We start from the raw sequence: 26,906 nt of genomic DNA on the forward strand, positions 1-26,906 counted from the left end.
GGTCTGGAGCAGATGTGCACAGTAATTAGCGGCTCCAGGCAGGAAGGAAAAGGGCCTGGGGGGTGTGGTTAAATATAGGCCTGTGCGTGCGCACACACTCCTCGGTCCCCCTCCAGTAAAAGTGGTGTCAACGGTGTTCTGCAAGCAACTCGGCCCTTTTCCTCAGTAAGTTCGGCTAACAATGTGCTTACCTTTCATGGCAGTGCATGTTTCCATTGTTGGATTCAAGTCACTGCTGAGCAAAAATGGGCTGTAGTTACGGAGAAGGCGTTCATGCCAAAAGGGTACATAGAGCAGTAGCGTTTGAGGCCGGTGGGAGGCAGGAGGAAAGCGGGCAGGTCTGCGAGCAGCTCGAGATTTCTCACTGCCTCACGTTTTCTGCTGCTCTGACCAGCGTCCCTATCCTATGACAAAAACAGTCGGGCCAGCTCCAGCAGGGTGGAGACAAGGACCACGCATCCCTTCTGCCTCAGGAGGAGACTGGTGCTGTTGGTTTGCTGGAATTCCCGTGGACTCCAAGCACCAGGAATATTTAGGCAAACGACTGGTCAAAAGTGGATTTAAATTTTAGTACTCAAACAGACAGCCTGGGACTAAAAAATGAGAGCGAGAGCCCTCATTATCATTAAAAAGGGGTTCATTTTCCTGTTATCAAAAATCCGTCAGGGCTGCGAGGGAGGAACTGAGGCTGAGCCATGACCGCCCGGGCTGCACACGCTGTTGCTTTAACGCAGATGCCAGATACCCATGCACGTACAGAAAATACAGTATCCTTCCTTTTTGGGGCAGGTTTAAAGAACTATTTCAACAGACACAACTTCAAGAGTTTCTGACCGCAGTGACAGACCCTTCCATGCATTCCTTTAGAAAGGTAAGTGACTCGATGTCACGCAGAAAAAGCTACCCCTGCCGATGAGCGTCAAGGAAACCAGCTCGGAGCACGCAAGAGTAAGTAGAAGGGAACAACTGAACGGTCTTCGTTCCTATCTGTACAAATCCAAACTAAGGTTTCTAAGCGGAGAGCCTGTGGTTGCTCCCTGAGAAATGTCCAGGTCTTACTATCCATAGGAAGAAAGGGCACAGGCGGTCTTCTGATGTCTAGGTAAGTGCGAGGCTAAATGTCAAGGTTTTATGAATAATGAAGGGCTTCCCAGCAAAATGGTTGGTTGGTTGAAGGACGTGGGATTTCTGTTTTCTGGCCTTAGGAAAGGATGCAATGGTTTGACTGGCATAGAAATGAGCCAGGGGGACAGTGCTGGGGGAGGGAACCCAGAGGAAGGGCTCTCACCTCCAGTGTCAAGTGCCAGCCCTTGCTCTGAGCCCCGCATCTGCCTCTTGTCTCTGGAGTTTGTTACGAAATAGGATTGGGCCTGTAAGAAAATTTTGTGTGTCCCTTGTCTGCTAACAGCCTGGTGGCTGCTTTAGGGACACTCTGGCCCGAGTTATTTTATAGCGATCGCTCCCTGCTAGGCGTATTGAAATTACATTCAGAGAGTTTAAAAAAAAAAAAAAAGTGTGTAGCAATATTTTCCCACAAAACTGAGTGCAAAGTATCTTTAACAAATAAGGATGGTAGTAGAAATATTTGACATAGTCATGCAAAACCGCATCTCCGTGTACAAAGGCTCGACACATTTCCAAAATATCCCCTTGGCCATTAAAACTGTGAACCTTATGATCTCACTCCTGTTTCTTTACATTTAAATGTGGCTGTTTGTGAAAAAACCGGTAACATCCAAGTTCAACCATCTCCAGTCCGCCAAATATTCTCTCTAGCAGCACAAAGAGAACCATGGTGATTATAAAGTACCACCGAACAGGACTGTACAGATATATGAGGAGGCACATTGCAGGGCTGAACAGGGTCCAGTAAAGTATGGAGAGCAATTTGAGCACAAGGACCCTGAGCTCAGACTTGCAAGGTGGAATTACAGTCTGTCCCATAAACTGAAAATTCTTCTGCCCTTGATAGAAGGCACGAAGCCTCTCTTCCTTTTCCTCCCAGCGCCGGTGGCACCAGAGCTGCAGGTCCTCCCTGGACACGGGGAGGGCGTCTACCGGGTAGCGGTGCACATGGAAGTGAATCTCCTTGGGGAAGTCCCCAAGGACGAGATGCTTCTCTGTCTGAGGAATGTTGTGAGGGTACGCCACCGTGATGTCGTGGACTGCATCGAGGTTCTTACCTAGGTTTTGGAAAAGATAAAAAATACAGACTGAGTAATGATCAATGCAGGGCAGTAAGGCTGATTCAAACGACAAGGCAGAACCAAAACCAGGGAAAGAATCACGACAGAGTGAGCCACGGTAAACAAACAAGGGCTATATAGACTGGCGTTCCTAGATTTTTGGGTCAGATTTACCAGTCATTTTTAGTTTTTTTATTTGCTGCTAATCACCACAAAGACCTTCAGAAAGAAATTATCTTCACTCATGGAGACAGTAACCTGTAAACAGTAAACAGGTTTGAGATAGAAATAATTTTTTTCATTTAAATTCACTTTAATCAACATGGTTTCAGAAGTAGAATTTACATTTGTCAGTTGCATGCAATAGCTGGTACTCTTTCCACCAAGCGCCCTCCTTAATGCCCATCACTCACCTCCCCACCAGCAACCCTCAGTTTGCTTCCTAGAGTCAAGAGTCTCTTATGGTTTGCATCCCTCTCTGTTTCTATTTTTTCTTTCCCATTCTTAATTCCATATATTAGTGGAATCATATGATATTGGTCTTTCTCTGACTTATTTCACTTAGCATAATACCCTCTAGTTCCAGCCACGTTGTTGCAAATGGCAAGATTTCGTTCTTTTTGATGAGTAATATTTCATTGTATGTATACACCACCACATCTTCTTTATCCATTCGTCTGTCGATGGACATCTGGGCTCCTTCCATAGTTTGGCTGCTGTGGACACTGCTGCTATAAACACTGGAGTGTATATGCTTCTTCGAATCACCAGGCATCCTTTAGATAAGTCCCTAGTAGTGCATCTGCTGGGGCGTAGGGTAGTTCTATTTTTAACTTTCTGGGGAACCTCCATACTGTTTTCTAGAGTAGCTGTACCAGTTTGCATTCCCACCAAAAGCACAAGAGGGTTCCCCTTTCTCTGCATCCTCGCCAATGTCTGTTGTATTCTGAGTTAATTTTAGCCATTCTGACTGGTGTGAGGTGGCATCTCATTGTGGTTTTGATTTGTATTTCCCTGATGCTGAGTGATGTTGAACATTTTTTTTTTTTAATGAGTCTGGTGGTCATTTGTATGTCTTCTTTGGAGAAATGTGTGTTCATGCCTTCTATTTCTTGCTGGATTTTTTTTGGTTTTGGGTGTTGAGTTTGGTAAGTTCTTTAAAGATTTTGGATGCTAACCTTTTACCTGATAAGACATTTGCAAATATCTTCTTCCATTCTGTTGGTTATCTCTTAGTTTTGTCGACTATTTCCTTTGCTGTACAAAAGCTTTTTATCTTGATGAAGTCCCAATAGTTCATTTTTTTGTTTCCCTTGTCTTTAAAGATGTGTTTACTAAGAGGTTGCTGTGGCCGAAGTCACAGAGATTGTTGCCTGTGTTTTTCCCTAGGATTCTGATGGATTTCTGTCTCATATTTAGGTCTTTCACCCACTTTGGGTTTATTTTTGTGTGTGGTGTAAGGAAAGGGTCCAGTTTCATTTTTCTGCATGTGGCAGTCCAATTTTCCCAACACCATTTGTTGAAGAGATGGTCTTTTTTTCCATTGGACATTCTTTCCTGCTTTGTCAAAGATTAGTTGACCATAGAGTTGAGGGTCCATTTCTGGAGACTCTTCTCAGTCCCATTGATCTATCTATCTGTTTTTGTGCCAGTACCATGCTGTCCTGATGATTACAGTTTTGTCATAGAGCTTGAAGTCCAAAATTGTGACACCACCAGCTTTGGTTTTCTTTTTCAACGTTCCTTTGGCTTTTCTGGTTCCATGCACATTTTAGGACTATTTTTTCTTGCTCTATGAAAAATGTTGGTGGTATTTTTTTTTTAAAGATTTTATTTATTTGACAGAGAGAGATCACAAGTAAGACAGAGAGAGAGAGAGGAGGAAGCAGGCTCCCTGCCTAGCAGAGAGTCTGATGTGGGACTCGATCCCAGGACCCTGAGATCATGACCTGAGCTGAAGGCAGAGGCTTAACCCACTGAGCAACCCAAGCAGCCCTGTTGATGGTATTTTGATAGCGATTATATCGAATGTGTAGATTGCTCTGGGTAGCATAGACGCTTTCACAATATTTGTTTTTCCAATCCATGACCATGGAATTTTTTTTTTTTTTAAGATTTTATCCATTTGACAGAGATCACAAGCAGGCAGAGAGAGAGAGAGGAAGGGAAGCAGACTCCCCGCTGAGCAGAGAGCCCGATGCGGGGCTCGATCCCAGGACCCTGAGAGCATGACCTGAGCTGAAGGCAGAGGCTTTAACCCACTGAGCCACCCGGGCGCCCCAAGCATGGAATATTTTTCCATTTCTTTGTGTCTTCCTCAATTTCTTTCATGAGTGTTCTACCGTTTTCAGAGAACAGATCCTCTGCCTCTTTGGTTAGGTGGGTTGTGTTCCTTTTTTAATGTTCTTTAAGTCTTCTGTAAATGTCCACTGTCTGTCTCCTTTACTCTGTGATTTACTTCAGTCCAAGTTCCAATCTGGTTTCATAACTATCTTACAATATATTAAATATAATCAGCCCTTGGCAAGGACTGTAGTCTGAGAAATGAAAATACCTGTGTCAACAAGGCTAAGATTCAGAATTGAAGGGACAGTCTCATTGGGAAGCTGAGCATTGTATACGAGAGCGGAAGTGGATGAAAGATCCGTGAGGGACGGCTGTGGTGGAGGTGGATCTGAAGATCTTGAGGAAAGGAGAGGCTAGACCTCTTTGATTTCAGCAGGGAGTCCACTTTGTCTCACAGTGGAGGAAATGTCACTTCCTGTCACTTGTCATGCCTCTTTACCTCCTAGAACTGAGTGCTCGTTCCACTTACTTTTAAAACTCCCCTGCAAGCAACATTTTTGTTTCATGTTCTGCCCAGACCCCTCTCTGAAAGGACTGCTGGTCTCATCAGACTCACTGGTCCACAGCCTGGGATGAAGCCCTTCCTCAGGCAGCTCTCACCACCCTCCTCCTTGGTCACCCTACCTGTGCACAGCTCCCCCTCAGCAGCTGCTTGTGTGATCCAGCCTTCTTCCACAGGTGCTGCTCAGTGCTCACCAAATGCTATCAAAAAGGATAGAGCTAGGGCACCTGTGTGGCTCAGTGGGTTAAGCCTCTGCCTTCAGCTCAGGTCATGATCTCAGGGTCCTGGAATCGAGTCCTACATCAGGCTCTTGCTTGGCAGGAAGCCTGCTTCCTCCTCTCTCTCTCTGCCTGACTCTCTGCCTACTTGTGATCTCACTCTGTCGAATAAATGAATAGAATCTTTAAAAAAAAAAAAAAAAAAGGCTACAGCTATACTAGGAAGAAACTAAACTTTCACTTTCTACTTTCTTCTGGACAACCCATAAGGAAGGGTGTGTGTGCAAATGCATGTCTGTTGAGGATATAAATGGCAATGTTTGAGACCAGGTCCATATCACTTACAGAAATGTTCCTAAGTGAAAAATTCCAGAAACACTGCTGTGTGGAGCACGGAGGGCTGTGGAAGCAGAATGTCCAAATTCAAATTCTAGGTCCTGGGGCGCCTGGGTGGCTCAGTGGGTTAAAGCATCTGCCTTCGGCTTAGGTCATGATCCCCGGGTCTTGGATAGAGGCTCTCTGCTCAGCAGGGAGTCTGCTTCCTCCCCTCTCTCTCTCTGCCTGCCTCTCTGCCTACTTGTGATCTCTGTCTGTCAAATAAATAAATCTTAAAAAAAAAAAAGAAAAAAAAATCCTAGGTCCTGCCTCTTACTGACTGACTGGTCTCTGTCGCTTGCTTGGTTCCTGTATCTATAAACTACCTCACAGAGGTGTTGGGGCATTAAATGAGAAAATACACATAAAAACACGTAAAATAGGGTCTGAGACATAGTAAGTACTCAATAAATGTTGGCTGCTAACATAGCTTACTGAATCGTAACACCAGCATTGTTGGGTTCTAACCTGTCCCTCTGACTTTAGCTCCTGTGAGCCCGCCGGTGCCAGCACAGTGTGGGGACTGCACTCACATTCCCTCTCTATACTACCGTCCAGGGTATTATCAGCCTGAGCCCCGATGACGCCAATGAGGGACCTCATGCCTTCTACACAAGACAACTACTCAAATTGCTATTTCAATTGCCAAGAATATTCTCTTTGTCTCAAATATACAGCCTGTTTCCCTGAAATCTTTTCTCTCCACTCTCTTCAAAGTCTATCTCCAGAGTCAAGGAGACTGCATTCTAAGAAGAGCTTTCTTCAAGCATCCAGGCCCAGAGTGGTCTTGCCCCCTGGCATGTTCAGGACATAAGTTCTGTGTGCTTGTTTGGGTACTCCTCTGCCATCCTGTCCTCAATTACTGGAAGCTCATGGAAACCCAGTCTCCCAGGGCATCATAAGTACCAGAAGGGAAAGGACCATGTTTCTGCTTTAGATCTTTAGTACCTAGCACAATGCCCTGCGCTTAAAACAGGTTCCAGAAATGCTTGCTTGACCAAAATTTTTGCGGTCTGATATCCTCTCACATAAAAATACAGGAGGGAATTATAATGCCTTCTACATGAGGTTGTCATAACAACGCAGTGAATTAATATACATAAAGCCCTTTGCATAGTGCTGGGCAAAAAGAAAGTTCTTAATGTTAGCATGACTACAACTTCTATATACCATTAGTAAGACCTAACTACTGCATGGAAATTTTTTTTTTTAACTTGTGTGCTACAGATTCTTGGTTCTGAAAGAATTACAACAATCTTGGGTAATGGGGTGTCACCTTAAAAAAGGCAATATTCCAAAAGATTTCCAATAAATTGCTTTTTTGGAATTTAGAACTTTGGAATGACAGAACTCAGCATAACTAAAATACTACTTATATTACAAACAAGAGCAACAGTATAATGTGAGAAGCTAAAGGAAATGAAGTGAGAAAGGAAGAAGTGGGGAGGGGGAAGAAGAGACAGCTTGTTGCTCATCGCCCTGAGCTGTACTGGATCCTTAAGTATTAGAGGGACTAAGAAATGCATTCAGGCCAGAGCAAGAGAGGAGGAAAGGGACAAAATCCTGGTTTGCCCACAGCTTTTATGCCCTGAGGTATCGTGATACTTGTAAACTTTATATTAAGTTTCTTGTTTCCAGACAACCCAAAGCCACACAGAACTCTTTATTGCTAATAAAGGAGCTCACTTTTCACATCATCCTCTGAAGACCTCTTGGCCCCATGGCCTCTAGCCTAGAGGAGCCGTTCCTACCAGAAAGTCAGTTTGCTCTCAGAAGGGAAGAGGTAAAGGTGAGCAGGGCTTGCTTCGTTCCCAAGTGACAGTACTGAAATGGATACTCAGAAGTTGAAATGTGCCTTTATTTCATTAACTAGCTTGTTAGAGGGCTAAAATAATGTAATAACAGAATAAGAAAAGAGAAGTTCCTTCAAGGACACAGGAGTTACAGCCTTGACATCTTTCGGTATAAAAACAACATCCTTTTAAATATGCAAATTAAGATGGCTGCCATCATGAAAAGCCTTTTTTAAAAGATCTCCTTTTTACACAGTTGAGATTACAAATCTTGATGTTATCTAGCCACCTGTCATCTGCCTCTATGATGCTTAGAAAATGATCTGCTCCTGATTCTCTGTCTTCTGGAAAGTTTCAAACTTTATTATTATGTTAAACTACCACTTTGTTAGAACAACCACACTCATGTGGGCCCACAGAGATTTCTTTTCTTCCCTTGTTCTTCCAGGGGTCTCATTTGAAACATTTGTATGTTTCAAAGGAAAGAACTGGGTGAAGAAATCCTGGTTTGCCCACAGCTGCTAAAGAGCACACAACCAATTATATAGTTCAGTGTCAGAATAACCAAAAACTTTTTCTTTTTCACCCACAGTAGTCTTAAATTTCCATTTTCAACTCTATTTTCTTTCCCCATTCTACAATAAAATATACACGAAATGCACAAAAATATAATTTATTTTGGATTTCAACTTTAATACCTTAAAAAGTTAAAAATACACAAAGGCCTATTTTCTATTAGCCAGATCTAAATCCGTCAGTCTAACTACATACACTGGAGGGTTTTAAATAAAGTAGTTTGTCATCTAAGATGCATTTTTGTTAAAATGCTGAGGCTGCTGGATTTGTGCAGGGTTTTTCAGATTAAAAAAAAAAAATTACACCAAGATGATAAAAGTTGGATTTAGTAACTCAACAGTCACTCACTGTGTCACTTTAACACTGACCTATACTAGAACCTGGCTAATACTAAGCACGACAAATTGGCACTGGTCAGTACACTTTGAAGAATGGTTCAGAATGGACAAATACAGGTATTTTTTTTCCCTAAATATATCTAAAAGAAAGCCCTCTTTCTGCTTCAAAATAAAAGGGCATTCATGAACCACTTAAAATCAGCTGGTATTAGGACTCAGAACCATTTTCATAGGGAAAGAAACTGCTTCCTACTGAGAATATTATTCATCTGTCTTTGCGTATAAGTTGAGTACGTACTTAAGAAATGGAAAGTAGAGACCACTGCTGGTTCTGCCCCGCATCAGCTCTCTGACCTTAACATTTTCACCACAAGCCTCATCTGTATATGCAGACAATAACACTACCTACCCTCCCAGGATTTTGTGAGGATCAACTAGGGAAAGGGCTGTAAAATGCTCAGAGAAGTGCCTGGTGTATGGTGTGTGCTCTGATTCTTGCTATTAATCCTCCAGGCGGGGGATCCCCTATAGTGCCTGTAGGGAGTTGAGGTTTACGCCACTACTCTTGACCTTCCTTCTGTCTCTGGACTTCCTCTTTCTCTGGGGGAGACTGTCTGCTGTGGCACACCTTGTGGTGTATTCTCTGACTGCACTCACGCTTCTCCCATAGCACGGAAGCAAAGCATTGAGGAGACCGGCCTTGCCTCTAGGGGTAGGCCCTAATTCATGACTCGATACGCATTTCTCTCCACCCCTACCAATTCATCCTTAGACATTTTCAGCTAAGTGTAGATATTAATCCTTGGATGGCATTCAGAATTGGAAGGTGATGATCTGTGCTCTAGGGCTGTTGGTCTCCTGCCCCATCTTGCTTTTATTTTTTTTAAAAAGTCAGAATTAGTACTTCTGCTTTTTCTAAGAAGGAATCATCCTGCGCTTAAAACTCAACTTTTTGTTTGTGAACAGTCTAGCTTATCCACCCTGAATTTGGTTCTTACAGGTAATTTCAGGGACCTATATTTTCACATTCCTATCCTAAATCTGTTGAACTTTTGGTGTTTTGTATGAATGCAGATATCTTTTCAGTTCTGAAAATCTCTCTTCCGAGGGGCACCGATTCTCTGAGTCTTCAAAATAAGCTTCTAGATAAAATGAAAACATGTTCACATTTTCTGCAATTTGCAATATGGGTGTATTAATAGATCAAAGGCAAGATCAGAATAGTATATACTTGTTGAGGCCACATATACGTGTATGTATATACACACACATATATATAAAACATGTCTTGAAAAAGAGATCCATAAACTTTTAACAAATTGGACCATGTTATACATACTCTTTTATAACTTGTTTTTTTATGCATCTTTCCATAAATGCCATTAAAGATTTTCTAAAATGTCACTTTATGGATGCCTAATGTTTGCTTATATAGAACTCTTAAAAATTCCTTTGTTATTTAAGTTGTTTCCACACAAACAGCATTTAAATTGATCTATTTGTAACTAATGATGGTGATTTTTCTAGGATAAATTCCAATAAACTGAATTGCTGGATCTGAAGATATGAGCACCATAACAGACTTTTGACTACACAAAGGAAAGTGCCCCCTGGGCTGAAATTTAAACACAAAAAATGAATGACACGGCTTTCTTTTCAGACTTACTAATGCTTGGTGTTGTAATTTTTTGTATCGTTGCCAAAGCATACCATTTTTGTTTTAATCTGTAGGACTTTGATTAGCTAAATAAGCCTACTTAGAAGTATATATTGGTTAGATTGCCTACTCTGTTTTTGAAAATTCAGTTTTTTTCATCTTACGGTTGGTAAGAACTCTACCCTCTGCCATATGTTCTGTATCTTCTGCAGTGATTTTATCCGCTGGTCACTAGTGTTTCCCTGGCCACAGTGAACGGATTTTGTTGGTGCTGCTCTGAAAGGAAAGCAGCTTCCTTTCTTCTATCCAGTCCCCATATGCTGTTCTTCTCTTTTTAGTCAGTTTGCAAAGCTCCTTTATCATGAATTATTAATCCTTTATATTTTTTGTCGTAAATGTTCACAAATCCATGACCTATATTGCCTTTATTTATGGCATCTTGTCCAACACTTGCGTGCGTGTGTCTATGTGTCTATACAAGTTCATTTCTTTTGCTATTATAGCCTTTAGATGCCTATTTTTATCGCTCCCTGCCTCTAGATTATATTTTTTATTTTTCTGCAAGATGGAGAACATCTTCCTATTTAACTTCATAAGTTAATTTTCTTTGTGTAGATGTCAGTTTTTCTAGCATCCTTTATTACATGACTCCTTTTTTCTCCATAGTTCTGAAATACCAACTCGGTCATACATTAAATTCTCAAATACAGAAACATCCAGTTTCCCTTCTGCTCCACTTAACTGGTGTTGATTCCTGCTCCAAGGCCATACTGATGTCCTAAATGACTTACACCTGGTAAAGCAAATCTGCCTGTTTCCTTTTTCATACTATAGTTGACTCCTGCTGGCAACGATGTTTTCAAGACAAACTTAAGAGCATTAATTCAATTCTAAAATAACCACTCTCCAACTTATTCTGAAATTGCATTTGCATTATATTTACGTTACAACTTTGAAAGATCGGACACTGTTCTGTTGTCTTTTCCTCTAAGAAAAAAGTATGCTTTTCCATTTATTCAAACCTTATTTTATGTCTTTCAATAAGATTTCAGTTTTCTTCACACAGCTTCTGTGACTTCTTTTTAAAATTTATTCCTAAATAATTTAAGAATTTTTGCCATTATTGTGAATGGAACATTTATTCCTCCTCCTGCTTTTAAGCAATCACTGCTTTGGTAAAGAAAAATCTGTTTGCTGAATATTTGTATGTAGTCATCTAAACACACTTTCTTACTAAATTTGGTTGTTTCTTTTTTACTACATTCTCTTTGACTTTTTAGATTTTCTATCAGCAGCAAAAAAATTTTATATTTAACTTTCTCCTCTTTAAGATAGTCTTTTCTTAGTGCTTTCACTAGCATTTACTTTTACAAAAAAGGACAGTGGGTTTAGGTCTTGAATAGGAGAACCTTCCTGTTGAGTTTTTGTAAGACAGTAGTCTCTTTTATTAATTTCTATTAGGAATGGCTCATTAGGAATGGCTCAGTTTATCAAATATCTTTTCAGCATCTACGGATAAGGTCAAACAAAAATTTGTTAAAGCGAAAACTGGTCAAACATCTTTATGAGCCAAAGTCATAAATGTAAAAGGAAAAACAGAAATGCAAAGAGAATTTAAAAAAGTTAGAGTGTAGGCTTTTGTGCCTTTTATAATAGGTCACCAGTAATAATCAATTACATAAAAGAATTGAATAACTACTGATAAATGTGATTTTAAAAGGTTATATAGATCTATAAGTCTTTCAAAAATATGTCAGATGGGGTAGTATCCATGGAACACTGATAAATACTTGATTATTGGTGACAATATTTAGACATATTTTGTAAAAGTTGAGATATTATAATCCACATTCTCACATCAAAATCACATATATATATGTATCTCCCACTTTAGCAGAACACTTTTAGATAACCCTTGATGAAAGGTGAAATCAATAAGAAAATTATGAACTACTTTTAAAAGAATGAAAAATGGAATCAATGGGACAGAGTGAAGGCTATACTCAAATAATAAATGCTTCCTTATGAAAGAGGAAAAATGAAAAAGAAAAAGAAATTACTAATCTTGGAAATGGTGGGGGATGGGGAGAATCCAAAGGGAAATAGAAGGGAAAAAAATACAGATAAAAAGCAATAATTAATGGAACAAAACTAAGAAATGGTGAAAATAAATAAGTACAAAAGCTAGTTATTTGATGAGATCAATAAAATACTAAACTCTACGAATGTGACTAAGGGAGAAAGAGCATGTATATTTAAGATGACAGCAAGGGAAACAAATACAGAAGAGATTAAAAGAACGATGTGAATCAACACATGATAAAACTGCATAGATTTGCATACTGTAGACACACAAACTAGAGTATGCATGTGCAAATGTACTATGCTTGATAGTATAATACAGTGATAAAATTTTGTGTTCAATTAAAAAGATGATCAAATAGCATTATCAAGTAGACTTTCACCAGAAATGCAAACTATAACATCATTACTGTGTAAGCGGGACAAAGGGCACAGGTGCTAGTTTTATAGGCAGGCCAACCTAGCAGCTGGCCTCACGTGCCATGCCTCCTTAATCACAGGGATTTTAGTGCAGAGATTACAAAGCAAAAACAGCAAGGAACAAAACAAAACAATGTGCTATGAAGTAAAGTGACACGAATCCTAGTTACAAATTCATTCCAGAACCTATTAAGCATGACTGTCACTTATACTTGCGCATCCGTAGATTGTGTTATTGATGACATGAACTTATTTTGCCTAATCTCTGAAAAATCCATACTCTGTTCATTATTCTTCAAAAGAAAAACATGTGCTAAAATGATGAGAGAAGACATTCAAAATGCAATGGGAAAAACAAGAGCAATAACAAAATACAATTTGTCACTGCTGAACTCAACAAATTTGTTTAGATGTTCCAAAACTGCGGGACATGAATCAGTAACAGATTAAAAGATCCAAGGTGTCAGCACATGCACATCTACTAATTTGCTGGTCTTCGAATTAAATGAGATCAGAGATCACACATTATTAGTCTCTACACTCTGATACTAGGATTGAAGAGGACTGATAATGCACGTGGACGTTACTGTTTACTGAGTGCCTACTAAGTGCCAAGCATGTTTAATTCAACGAGTTCTCTTTTGAGCACATACTCTCTATACCAGACACAGCTGTAGGCTTTGGGGTTACAGTAGTGAAGGAAAAGAAGATCTCTGCCCTGGTAGAGCTTATCAGGATATAGTCACTTTACTATAATCTTTACAACCCTTGTGATATTATCCCTCTTTTGTAAAGAGCTGTGGAGACTGAGGCACAGAGAAGTTAAGTCACTTGCTGAAGATCACAGTTAATCAGCAATCAGTTGTGTTTAACTCAAAGACTTTCCGCTACCCTACTCTACCTTCTAAGGACTGCATATTAAAAACAGGAACTACAGAGTCAGCCTGACCTGGTTTTATACCTAGGCACAGCAACTTATTAACCAAATCCCTTAACCTCCGTGGGCCTCAGGTTCCTTAGCTTCAGTCTGGGAATAAGGCTTCCCTTGGAGAGTTAGTGGAAACAGGAGGAGATGTGTTGGTCAGAAGTTTATAAAGGGAGTCTACTGTACTCAGTAATGAAACCAATACTAAGCAAATGAAAGATCTTCAAGTTTTTATTCAAGTTTCTTTTAATATTGCACTACTTTCATCTTTTAAGCACACCCTACACATGTTCTGATTAAGAGTTTTATTATGGTTTTATTCAAAGTATAAAAGACTAGATCTTCTGTGAAATTGTTATGCACTCCTGATGGCCCTACTCACAAGCCAGGCCCTACCAGCCGCTCTGCAGCAGCTCTCGTAACTACAACAGAGTATCTAAGTGACAATCCTGTAAATCTTTAAAAATTATGCAAATGACAATACAGCTCATCTTGGGAGAAAAAAATAAAGATGCCTACAAAGCCAAGGACAGTGTTACTCCTCTCCATCTTTATTGTGTAGGTGACTTTGCCCAGAACAGAGTCTTCTCCACAATTTCATCCTTTTCTCCTCTGAGAGACAAAGTCTGGCTGAGGACAGAGTATTGTTAACGGGGTGAGGGCAAGCTGCTGTGTGCAAGAGCGAGACAAACTGTAGAAGGTGACGGTCTCTGGTTGCAGCAGAGTTCTGTCCTTTCCCCGCCCTGGGCTCTGCATCAGGAGCCACACGGGCCCGTCAGAAGTGGCTGCGAAACCACCTTAGGCTCGTGCCACTCTCCTCAGGTGATCCAAGAACGAAATTACCTCATTTTTAACCCCTTAGGAATCCGAATTCCCATTCAGTGAGCCTGACTTCAGTCTAAGGTTTAGGGATCTGAATAAAACAAGGATTACCGGATCAACCAGGAGTGATCCAACTGCAGCTGTACGCACACCATAGCAGGGGCTTATTAAACTGTAAAACCCCCCCGGGTGATGGAAGGCATTTCTGAGCACAGGGCTATGCCCGTGCCCACTTCATTCCACCACCTGCTCCTACTGTGTTTTCCCAAATTACCCGATTAAGTATTCCACTAAGGAATATATTTTAGGGCCCCGTGCTTTTTAGTACAAATAATCATAATGTGTTCTTTCTTGTCCTTGTAATTTAACAAGTCCTGTAAGCTAAAGTATAAAGGAGGGCGGTGGTGCTGTTGGTGAAGAAAACGGGTCTATATGGGGAACACTTGGGGTGTCTGGGTGGCTTAATTGATGAACCATCTGACTGGGTTTCAGCTCAGGTCATGAACACAGGGTTGTGAGATCGAGCCCTGTGTCGGGCTCTGTGCTGGGCGTGGAGCCTACTTACGATTCTCAATCTTTCTCTCTCTGCCTCTCCCTCCCCTCAAAAAAATATGAGATATACTCAAAATTTCAAAAGCTGAATTCTCAAACACAGGCCTTCTGTATGCCCAGTTCCTCACTTGTGCAAAGGGTGCCACTACTGGGATGTAGGGATTAGCTTACAGGACTGTATACCAAGAGGATAAAGAATCCGGCTGTGTGTAGCTCAACCAAAGAACAGAAGTCTCCGGTTCTTCCAAGATGGCAGAAGAACAGTAGGCTCTATTCTTACACAGTATATGGAGTATCTTCTGAAGTTTAAAAGAAAATAGCAAAAAGTAAATAGATTTTATGTAGTTCAGAAGGCTGTCTTTCAAAGAAGGCTGAAATACTGATAACACTGTCTACCATTTTGATACTTCTGGCCGAAAGAGGTGAATTTTTTTTTTTCCTTTTGGCACACGTTGTCTTCCTTTTTGTACTTTCTTTTTTAATTGTATGTGGATAAAGCTCAAAGACAGATGGTAACATTACACAGAACTGGACGCTAACCCAAGTACTCTATGCCTTTTTAAATGATCAGAATACTGCATCAGTGGCATTTACATCTGTAGACTTACATTCTTGGTCTTGAGTAACTGCAGCCTGCTGCGTGCTCTGCCAGGCAGAAAACTCATTTGCTTGCATCCTATGGAGTCTACTAGAATCAAGTACTGATTGGGAAAGGGAATATTCCATGTAACAATGTTCTTTCTCTGTATTTTATGCCTTAGATGAGAGAGATGAAAGATTCTTCTAAATATTCTCCAAATTTCAACCAGAACTTCCTTAGTCTTGACCAAATTCTCAAAACCATACTCTACTCTCCAAAGCATCAATGAGTACTGGGGGCAGGGAAGAGATATTAAGAAATCTTAAGATATTAAGCAGTGAATTTATTTGCTAGTAAGCTTTGTGGAGCTTCCTCTGAAAGCAGAGATCAGGGAAGATAATCAAGCCCAGTTGTTTAGTAAATAAATATCACATTTGAGCTGCAAAGGGGTGGAATCAGGACTGGGCACCAATAAGATAAATCCAGTATTTAAGCAGATGCTTTCTTTGGAAACAGTCATCAGAAGACAGGAAGTAGAGGGAAGGAGAAAATGGTTTCCACCTAAGGATCAATTCCTATGAATCAGCACAAAAACAGTCACTGGAACTATAACTGGACTTTCTGTTTAAATTCTGTTACAAACACTCATCACCAGGGAAATGCAAGTCAAAACTATAATGAGATTTTACCTCACACAGGTGGAAATGGCTAAAATCAAAAACAGAAGCAACAAGTACTAGCGAAGATGTAGAAAAAAAGGAACTCTCACGCTCTGACGGTGGGAACATAAATTGGTGCAGCCACTGTGGAAAACAGTATGAAGGCTCCTCAAAAAATCAAAAATATAAACACCGTATGATCCAGTAATTCCACTACTGGATATTTACCCAGAGAAAGTGAAAACACTAATTTAGAATGTAATATGCACCTCTGTTTATTGCAGTATTATATACAAGGGCCAAGATATGGGAGCAACCAAAGTGTCCATCAGTAGATGAATGAATAAAGATGTAGTGTATTTATATACACAAGGGAATATTATTCAGCCATAAAAATGAGATCTTGCCATTTATGATAACATGGATGGACCCGGAGTGTATTATGTTAAGTGAAATAAAGAAAAACATATGACTTCACTTTTATGTGGACTCTAAAAAAACAAAAACAAATGAATAAAGAAACAAACAAACAAAAAAGAAACATACCCATAAACACAGAACTATTGATTACCAGAGGGAACAGGAGTAGAGGATGGCAAAATGGGTGAAGGCAATTGGACGAAAGACTTCCAGGTATGAAATGAATCAAGTCATGGGAATAAAAGGTGCCACCCGGGGAATATCGTCAGTGGTACCATAAGAGAATTGTAGGGTGATGGGCTGTAGCTACATTTGTGAGCACAGCATAAGGCAGAGCTGTCAGATCACTGCTTGTACACCTGAAACTGACCTAACATTATGTGTCGACTATACTTCAATAAAAATAAAGTTTATAAGGAGAGTCAACATCTGGATAAACATCTACCAATTCTGAAATTTAAACTGGGAGAATAACAATATATGAGGGAAGCAAATAAATATATGTAGTGGGATGAACAGTGTCATCCTGAAAACTCAGATCCAGCAGAACTCCAAGCATAACCTCACTTAGAAATAGGGTCATGGCATCTTGGCAGACGTAATTAAGGACTGAGATGAGATCATACTGGATTCAGACAAGACTTAAGCCCAATGGGAATGCCCTTAGAGACAGAAAAGGAGATATGGAGAAGATTTTCATGCGAAGATGAGGAGGCAGAGATGGAATTATGTAACCACAGGCCAAGGAGCACCAGGCGGCACAAAGAAAGATTTCTCCTGCAGAGCTCTGGGTGAGGAGTGACCCTGCCAGTACTTGATTCTGGGTTTTAGGCTTCCAGAACTGTGAGACAATAAGTTTCAGGTTTATTTAAGCCATGGCGTTTGTGTGATTTTATTAATGGTGGCCTAGGAAACTAATATATAGTATACATTAAGAAATATCAAATGTCAAGGATTATTTTTTCTTTTAAAATTTTATTTTTATTTAAGTAATCTCTATAGCCAAAGACCCCCAGATCAAGAGTCACATGCTCCTCTGACTGAGCCAGGTGCCCTTGTTTTTTCTTTTCTTTTTGGGAAAGAAAAAACTTTTCTCTTTAGTTTCATTCAAGTTCTGAGTTAGGAAGTAGCATTTTGAGAACAAAAAGCAAGGTCACCTGTTAGAAACAGCTTCATGGAAAAGGAAGACTTTAGTTTGTCTGAATAGGTTGACTGCAGGCTCCAAATAGAGAACACAGAGTTAAAATTGTATGGCACTTCTCTTACAAACTGCAGAGATGCGTTCCTTAGTCAAGGAAGAGAGGCTATGGCAGTGGTTCTCTGCCTCTAGTGGTCTAAGAATCACGTGGGGAACTAGGTGAAAATGAAGAGTCCTAGGCTTCATTCCCAAAGATCATCATTTAGCGTGTATGGGTGAGATCAAGAAATCCACATTTTAACAGGCACCCCAGGAGAGTCTGATCTGATGGAGAGGCTTGGAGGACCACACTCAGGAAAACACAGGGTTATAGGGATGATTCTAAGCAGAGGAAGCCATGGGAATTGTGTTTAAGACCCGGGTTCTAGAATCAGGTAAGACGGTGGGCTCTTTGCCTAATTACACTGCTTGTTAAACATGTGGTCTTGGAAACATACCCTACCTCTGGGAGAATTATTTGAAGTTATCCTTAGTAAGTGATTAGTGAATGTTGTCTATTACAGTTATTTTTAAATTAAGGTGAAATAGTTTGCTCTAATTCACATTACACAGTGACTTACTTATAACAGTAACTGCCTTGTGTCCCTATAGAAGGAGATTTGATTAGGGTATTGAAAAGAGTTTATTCCTCCTTTGGGGTACTGAAGAAAGATCTTGCTGGTTGATTTTAGATAATTAGCGGACAGCGAGAGGGCACAAAATGACTGGGATTGGGCAGAAAAAAATTTTAAAGCAAAGGAAGAGAGGAAGAAAGCAAAGACCATCTCTGCCAATACTGCAACTTTGCCTGAAAACTCTAGTGGCTCCTAAGTTTACCAAAGAAAATCCTTTCTCAATGCATCTGACCCAATGAGGCTGGTGGGACTGAAGAGAAGGGCCTGCCTGACCTCTAATTCAGCCTGGTTTCTCAGTTAATCCCGATACCTTTACATATCAGGAAAAAAAAAAAAAAGGAATTTTTTAAAAGCTACTCACACATCTTTGGTTAGTAGGGAAATACAAACTAAAACCACAATAAAATACCACAGTGCATTTAATAGAATGGCCAGAATTAAAAAGGCTTTTTGGGTAAGGTTTTGGTGAGGGTGCCAAACAACGAGCTCTCCGGTACTACTGATGGGAATGGAGGAGAGTATGGCCACTTGGGAAGAGAGTCTGGCGGGGCCCTAACCATCACACTCCTTCTAACCAGGGAAACATAAGCCCACACAAATTTTTTTTTTTAAGATTTTTTTTTTAATTTGACAGAGAGACAGAGAGAGAGGGAGAGAGAGCATGTGCACAAGCAGGGAGAGCTGCGGAGAGAGGGAGAAGGAGAAGCAGGTTCCTTACTGAGCAGGAAGCCCAATGAAGGGCTCGATTCCAGGACCTCAGGATTGTGACCTGAGCCAAAGGCAGACACTTAAATGACTGTGCCACCCAGGTGCCCCTGCCCACACAAATTCTTATACACAAATGTTCATAGCAATTTTACACATAATATTCTAAAACTGGGGAAAAAACCCAAATGTCTGTCAGTCCATGAATGGGTAAACAGACTGTGGTATATTCCATACAGCCGAATACCACTCAGCCGTAAAAAGGGATAAATTGATAAATGCCAAGTGAAAGAAGCCAGACACAGGAGACTACATACTACTTAATTCCACTTATATAAAAATCTAGAAAAGGCAAAACCAGTGACAGAAATCAGATAAGCAGTTTCCAGCAACTAGGGTTCAGGGGAGATGTCTGACTGTAAAGGGGGGAGGGCATATGAAAGAATTTTGGGGGTATTGGAATGTTCTAAAATTTGACTATAATGTTAGTTATATGACTTTGCATTTATCTAATGCATCTAATTGTATGCTTAAAGTGTGCTTGCATTTTATAGCAAGTAAACTGTACCTCTAAAAGCTGTTATTTTTTAAAGCTTCTCAAATATGTGCCCTAAAAAATACTTAAAAGTGATAATGTCATAAATTTGTAATATCTGCTAAAGTCTAAATAGAGCTTTATTTAGGCTAGTTGGATTCTAACCAAAGTGTTAGAAAACAAAGTATTTAAAGTTTGAAACACATCCAAAATTTACTCTCATGCACTAACTTTTAATGGGTTTTTTTTTGGGGGGGGGTATTAGCATTTTGTTGGAAGCAGGACATTTTCCTATTCATTCAAATGAACATTAACATATCCATATGCTTTGCATTATTGTTTTGTACCACTTTTTCCTTTCCTGGCTAATACAAGATCTAATTTCTTAATGAAAAGATTACTTTAAGTGCAACCTGACATTTTAAAATTCCTGCCACCCTAGTTTCTTTCAGGTCCACAAATAATACCTAATGTGTTTTCTTGCTGCTATCCAGAAAGGAAAAAGACCAAATCAACATGCCTCTGAAAAAATCACAAATAATTCAATTAGGATTGACAAAGAAAAGAATAAAGATAAAACGAATGGAAGACAATGTGTCTTGAGAGCAATATTTTAGAAGCAGATATCTCTAATTCATTAGATTACCACAACAACAAGTTTACCAGATGAAACACACACACACACACACACACACACACACACACACCCATCCTTGTACCTTTCAATATTATAGTAACAGTATAGCATCTAATCTGCTTAATAGCTCAGATTTTGGAGGATATACTTCTGCTTTTAACACTATGACACAAACTTATAAAACACTTGGGAACTAGTTTAACATATCCCCTGTAACCTCCCCCCACCCCACATACTCCCTTCTCCACCATCCAAAACAACAGTCCCTTCAATCCCACAGCAACTCAATAGCAGTGTTCTCTCTTGGCTGTGCACATGGTGTGACACCTGTGTCAAAATGACCTTGCATAGCTTCGAGAACTCTCGCACACAGTGGCTATGAATAAGGCTGGGCCTGGGCGGGCTGTGAGGAAGGTTCCTACTCTGTAACTAGTGCCCTTCCCTCCTCCAAGACACAGGGAAGGTCTCTCTGTTCAGTCCTTTCCACAATGATCAATGACTGATTATATTTTGTTGTGAGTAGATTTCAAGTCTTAATCATTGAATTAGTCTTCAGACCTAGCCAGAAAGCAATCTGATTTTGTCCCCCTGATATTTAATTCACTACTATTTCACTGGTAAATATTCTCCATTGTATCACCCCAAAGCAAAAAATGAAACGGAACTGGGATGCTCTGTTTCTAAAGTTTTATCTCCTTTCACTTCACCCATTTCTGTAACCCCTCTGGCTGCAAAGGTTTTTAGTCTGCTGCCTCCTGCTTCACCCAGAAATTCACTTGAGCCTATTAGCTCCATGTTTCGGTGGGTTCATTTGGTGGGTTCATTTGATTTGATTTTTGGCTGGGAACAGAGACTAGTGGAAGTCTTTGGTAGATGACTGATTGGCCAGAACTGGGCCCCCAGTACTGCTTGGCAATCCTATGTGTTTCCATAGATCGCTCTTGTGTTCTGCCTGCCCAGATTTGAGTATTTAATGCCTTTGCTTTTCTCTCAAACTTCTATTACTTCCTCACCCTCTCTCATTCTCATCCTATTTCTCTGAAAACAAGTAAGAAACTTCCACAGGCTCTTACCACTCTATCTACCCACCTACTTGCACATAAACCCATGTACTTACTTTGCCTTCTTTTGTTTGTATGGATGATGACACTTGTGTTAAGGGCCAATCCCTTCCCCTATATGCTTGATCTTATCTTCTCTTGTCTACTCGATGATACTGTTCCAGCAAACTCCCCTCTCTTCTACATCAGTCATTCCTTCCTTACTTATTAGGAAACTCATAATTTCTCCCATCATTCACTCCATGCACATCTCCTCCCAGCTACCGCTCATTTCTCTGCTCGCCTACACAGCTAAGTTTCTTTTTGTCTATACTCACGGTCTTCAACCCTCCTCTCTCATTCCTCTCTTAAACCCAAGCCAGTTCAGCTTCTGCTCTCACCACTCCACCAAATCCGTTCTCATCAAGGTCATTGGTGGCCTTCATAGAACCAAATCTAAAGAGTTCCTCCCTCCTTGAAAGACCTCTTTACTTGGCTTCCTGCCCAAATTACTCTTGGCACCTTTCCAGCCTCCCTGGCCACTCTCTAGTCTCCTGTGCAGGCTGATCTCTAAATACATGAGTGCCTCAGGGCTTGGGTTTTACTTTTTTCTCCACACTCATTCCCTAGGTGACTTACAGCTTTAAATTCCATATGTGTATGATGCCTCCCGAATCTGTGTCTCTGGTCTGTCTCCCTCCCTTGCACTCACATCTTGGACTACTAACTTCACATCTCTTCTTGAGTATCTAATTAGTAGCTCAAATCTATTGGGGCCTAAACCGAACTGCTTCCTGGTCTTTCCCCCAAACTGGTGCCTCCCAAAGTCTTTGCCTCAAGGGCAAAGCTGTCCTTCCTCCAGTTGAGGCCAACAACCCTGCAGTCATCCTTGTTTCCTCCCTTAAGCTCCACACCCAATGCGTCAGAAAGTCCTGTTGGTTCTACCTTAGAGCATACCCAGGACCCGGCCAATTCCTATCACCTTACCAACTTTACCTCAAGCCACCACCTCCCTCACGCGGCTTACTGCAATTGGTTTCTAATTGGTTTCTGTTTGCCCACTCTCCCTCCTACAGACTTTTTCAACATAATGGTAGAAAACAGAGTAATCCTTTTATAATGTTAGTCCCTGCATTCTAACCCCCTTCGTCCCCTTGCCCCAAAGGCTGACCACCTCACCCAGAGAGAACATCTAAGTCCTTACCATGCTCCATGCTCCACAAAGCTGTACACTCCCTGGTCACCTGTTACTTTTCTTGCGCTCCTTCTCTATGACAATGTACCTGCCTCCCTCTGCTCCAGCCACACTGAGTTTTGTGTCCTTCTTTGAACACACCAGACACACTCCCATCTCAAGACCTATGCTGTTCTTGTACCTGAGATATTCTTCTGTTAAATTCACCTTTTCAGGGAGAACCACATACCCCACTGAAAATGGCAGTCTTTCAGGGCGCCCGGGTGGCTCAGTTGGTTAAGTGGCCAAATCTTGATTTTGGCTCAGGTCATGATCTCAGGGTTCTAGAATGGAGCCCTGCATTGGGCTCCATGCTCAGTAGGGAGTCTGCTTGAAATTTTCTCTCCCTCTCTGGCAGATTTCTGCTTCGAAGAGGCCTGAGACTAAAACCTTTGCTCACAAGTACAGGAGAGGGGCACTGAGGGGCCATGGCTGGAGAGTATTGTGACCTCCAGACCTCAGGCGAGCAGGCATACGGGAATCTGCTTCTGTTCTGCAAATGCCAGACATTATTAGGCCTCATACACTCTGTGTTCCAGCCATCCTCTACCTCTGTGCAACCACTATCTTATTGTTAAAGCACTGATGTTCCTGAGTTCATCATGAGTTATTGGGCAGATCTCATTATCATGAGATAATGAAAGGTTTCAAGTGATATATTGGGAAGTCAAGGTCATGAGTGTGGTAACAATAGGTCAAGGGAGAAAAGTGACCAACAGCAGGACTCGTACAAGATGCCACAAGGATAGGAACCTAGGGAGTCTATGCAGTGTGGACAGGTGCCGACTGCACATTTGAAGAGCTGAGGGAGTTTGATACACTCCTTCTCCCACCACCTTCAAACCCCCAGATAAATATTTTCTAGCTGATGGCATATTTGACCACGTTAAATACTGTTTTTAAACTGAAATTCTTACCCGAAATTTGGAATGCAGTGCTGAGTGCTTTCTGTATCATTTCTCTCTTTAACAAAAGACCCTTCGTTAAGCATGCTGGAACGCGGACTCTTCATTAAATGAGGTAGAAGCATTTGTTTCCTAGTCAATTCTCAAAATAGGTCTTGAAATAGAAGCACCAACCTCCTCAAGGCCATGTAATTCTCAACTATTATTCTTCTCTGTCCGTGAGAAACATGGGGTTCCCACGAGCTTGAGAACTCCAAGAGCCGGCAATTCCCTCGGTGCTGATGTTCTCCTGAACTAGTACTTGCTGCCTTACTTAGAGGGCGCTCTGTTTCCACTTTGACCGTTTCCGGGGGTGGGGTGGGGCGGTGTACTTTGCAAATGACCAGAGTATTTCAGCAGTTACTGTTTATCATTCCATTGGCTCACGTGGTCTGCTGAACGCTGCATCAACCGTCTCCCTCCGCTGACTCAGATGAGCGGACCCCTTTGGGCTGCTGCGCGGCTCGGAGCTGTTCAAACCATACCCAGACTCTGTGAAGATTCTTAGCGAGACTTGGTCTGAGACCCCGCAGCTTCTAGTCCTGACTCCAAAACACCTCCCATCATCCTTCTCCCTACAGATTTGGGTTCCTCCTTGCCACTATTTATAAATGGGGGAAAGCTCAGTGGGGCAGAGTGAGGGGAGGGGGAGGGGAGGAATCAGCCACTCTGTCAGGATACTGAGGGCTGAAGGGACAGGCTGGAAAGGGACCTCAGAAAGCTCAGGGTGTGGAATGTCTGTCTTTCCTCTCATGGCACTCCCTCTCCCCCTCCAATGACACTGGGTATACACACATTCTCTTTCATTCTCTGCTACCCCAGCCCAGGATTTCCAAAAACTGGAATGAAATTGTGATCAGAACAAATCATTTAGTTTGGGGGCACCTGGGTGGCTCAGTGGTTAAGCGTCTGCCTTTGGCTCAGGGAGTGATCCCTGGGTCCTGGGATAAAGTCCTACATCAGGCTCCCTGCTGAGCTGGGAGCCTGCTTTTCCCTCTCCCACTCGCCCTGCTTGTGTTCCCTCTCTCACTTTGTCTCTGTCAAAAAAAAAAATCACTTAGTTTGCCTCATAATGGACTTTCTTGATAACATCAAAAGAGACATTTTCAGGATTTTTTTTTTTTTTTGATGGCAATGAATTAGATTCTATGCTTTGGCTTCCTCTGATTAGTTCCTATATCTGTAATCCTATTCACATGCAGACAACAGTGCAGACTTTTTCCTGCTCACATACCAGGGAAGGAGGAAGAAGTAAAATAACACAAATAAAGGTAAGTTAGACAAAGGGATCAGAAAAAAAGGTTAAAAGTGTAAGAGTGAGTGGTGAGGTTTGACTTGAATAAAGTATGGGGGAATGTTGGAGGAAAATCGTTAAGAAGAAAAACCCCAAACAAAACTAAATTCAAAATTAATATCTATTAAATATCCTTCATTGAAAACTAGAGGAAAAGCTGAAGAAAGGTAAAAGGTGAGGAAGCAGTAAGAAGACCAAGTAGATAAAACAAGTTGCATTCAAGGCCATGTCCACCTTCATTAAGGGTATGTATCAATGGTCTGCCTGTTTCTAATTAGTTACCCTGAAGTTCTGGTAAAACAGAAAAGGTACATTTGATATGTTGAACCAGCTACTTGGCATGAAAATTGATTCCCAAACCTAAGTAACACAACAGTGTCCTAAGTCTAAACTCAATATTTTAATGCAAAATAGAATCAGTGTACTATTTTTAGTGGTCGCCCATTACCGCACTTGTGACACACAAAAATTTATTAGCAGGGACATCAGACCTAGGTGGACAGAACAAACCAAACAGCAAGGCCTTAAATACTTTGAAAGATCTGTGAACATCAAGATGATCTTAATATTCCTAATCCTCTCATGTTAAAAACAATTTCCACCAGACCCCGATACACAAGTGGATAAATCACATTAAATTAAATCAGTCTGTACTGGGGAAGCTATCTTAATTAGAAAGAGATTTAATGAAAAGCCTTAGCTTAGATGAATACTCTAATTATTACAGGCTAATATTTGCCCACAAAGAAGAATTTGTTTCAGGATTAGTCAGAGACCAGGAGAAGCCAGAGACACCAATTCAATAATGGAATGCCTAATTCAATGATAATGGAATCCTAATTATAATGTATTGTTTTCCCTTGCACATGATTTATTTACCACAACTGCTTTTCGCTTGGTTCATTAAGGAAAACTAAATAAAATGCAATTACTAAAAATAAAGGGGAAGAAAAAAGAATTGGTAAATTAAAACTTTTTTAATATGGAGAAACTGAGATGTAACAAAAAGTATAATGGTGGAAAAATCCTGCCACAGCAGATATGGCTATATTCAGTCAGTGCGTGTTGACAATGTATATTCGTGCTCTGTCCTTCGTCAGTCAGTCCCTGCCTGTATATGCTTATGGTTCTTTTAAGGAGACACACACCCGTCAAATCAAAAGTACTTATGTAAAGTCCAGTGGTTACAGATTCTATGCTAGCTACAACTATGATAGGCGCAAAAATGTGTAAGCTATCCTTGCCTTTTGCAAGTTTATAATCTAAATGGAATATGTCAAAGCACGTGAAAAGTTAAGTAACAACACAGGAAATAAAAGTTAATAAAAGGGGGTGAGAGGGTGGGTCAGTCAGTTAAGCGGCTGCCTTTGACCCAGGTCATGATCTTGGGGTCCTGGGATCCAGAACCACCTTGGGCTCCCTGCTTGGCAGGAGTCTCCCCCCCCCCCCACCTGCAAGCAAGCCACGTGCAAGCTCTCTCTCCCCCAAATAACATTTTTTATATTAAAAGTTGGGGCGCCTGGGTGGCTCAGTGGGTTAAAGCCTCTGCCTTCGGCTCAGGTCATGATCCCAGGGTCCTGGGATGGAGCCCCACATTGGGCTCTCTGCTCAGCAGGGAGCCTGCTTCCCCCTCTCTCTCTGCCTGCCTCTCTGCCTACCTGTGATCTCTGTCTGTCAAATAAATAAATAAAATCTTAAAAAAAAAAAGTTAATGTAAAATTTTAACAGGAGTGAAGTGAGGGTAACAGAAAAGGAGCACTGCGAATTCAGAGGACAAGATCACTGTGGGCTGAAATGCCTAAACAGTGAAAGCAAGGAGGTTATTCTGGTTTAATACACACATAAACTAGTTCCTTGAGAAGAAACAGGGCCTTTAATATGGAAAATACTTTCTAAAAGAATCAATTAGTTAGAAAAAAAAAAAACCACCAGATATCTCCTTAAAAAGGACAAAACTTATGCAACAGAATAGAGTTCAAAGCCACTCTGATGGATGTGTGGGATCTTACACGCCAAAGGTAACATCACAAAGCAATGGGGAAAAGACCCACTGCTTCATGCATGGTGCTGAAGAAAAACAGAACTGGGTCCTCACCACCAACAATGGAAGTTTCAAGATGGATGAAAACTAAATGTAAAAGGTAGTTCTGTAATGAACAGAACAGAGCCTGTTTTTATCAGAAATATAAAAGGCAGTTTTATAATTAATAGACTAGAGACTGTTTTTCTGATAAGTAGTGATGAAGGTTTTCTT

At 40.9% G+C, this 26,906-nt stretch overlaps 1 protein-coding gene across 1 annotated transcript in view; it reads right to left on the minus strand.

Annotated features, from left to right (window-relative positions):
• Window positions 1-242: 242 nt before the first annotated feature.
• Window positions 243-26,906, minus strand: part of LOC116862678 (lysocardiolipin acyltransferase 1) — a 114,432-nt gene continuing 87,768 nt past the window's right edge. The window contains exon 5 of the mRNA XM_032850037.1: window positions 243-2,183. Within this exon, the coding sequence (XP_032705928.1) occupies window positions 1,681-2,183 (503 nt within the window). The 3' untranslated portion in view covers window positions 243-1,680. The remainder of the gene's footprint in view (window positions 2,184-26,906) is intronic.

This window comes from Lontra canadensis, unplaced genomic scaffold, assembly GCF_010015895.1.
Source record: "Lontra canadensis isolate GAN:19392208 unplaced genomic scaffold, GSC_riverotter_1.0 scaffold298, whole genome shotgun sequence".
NCBI lineage: Eukaryota > Metazoa > Chordata > Mammalia > Carnivora > Mustelidae > Lontra > Lontra canadensis.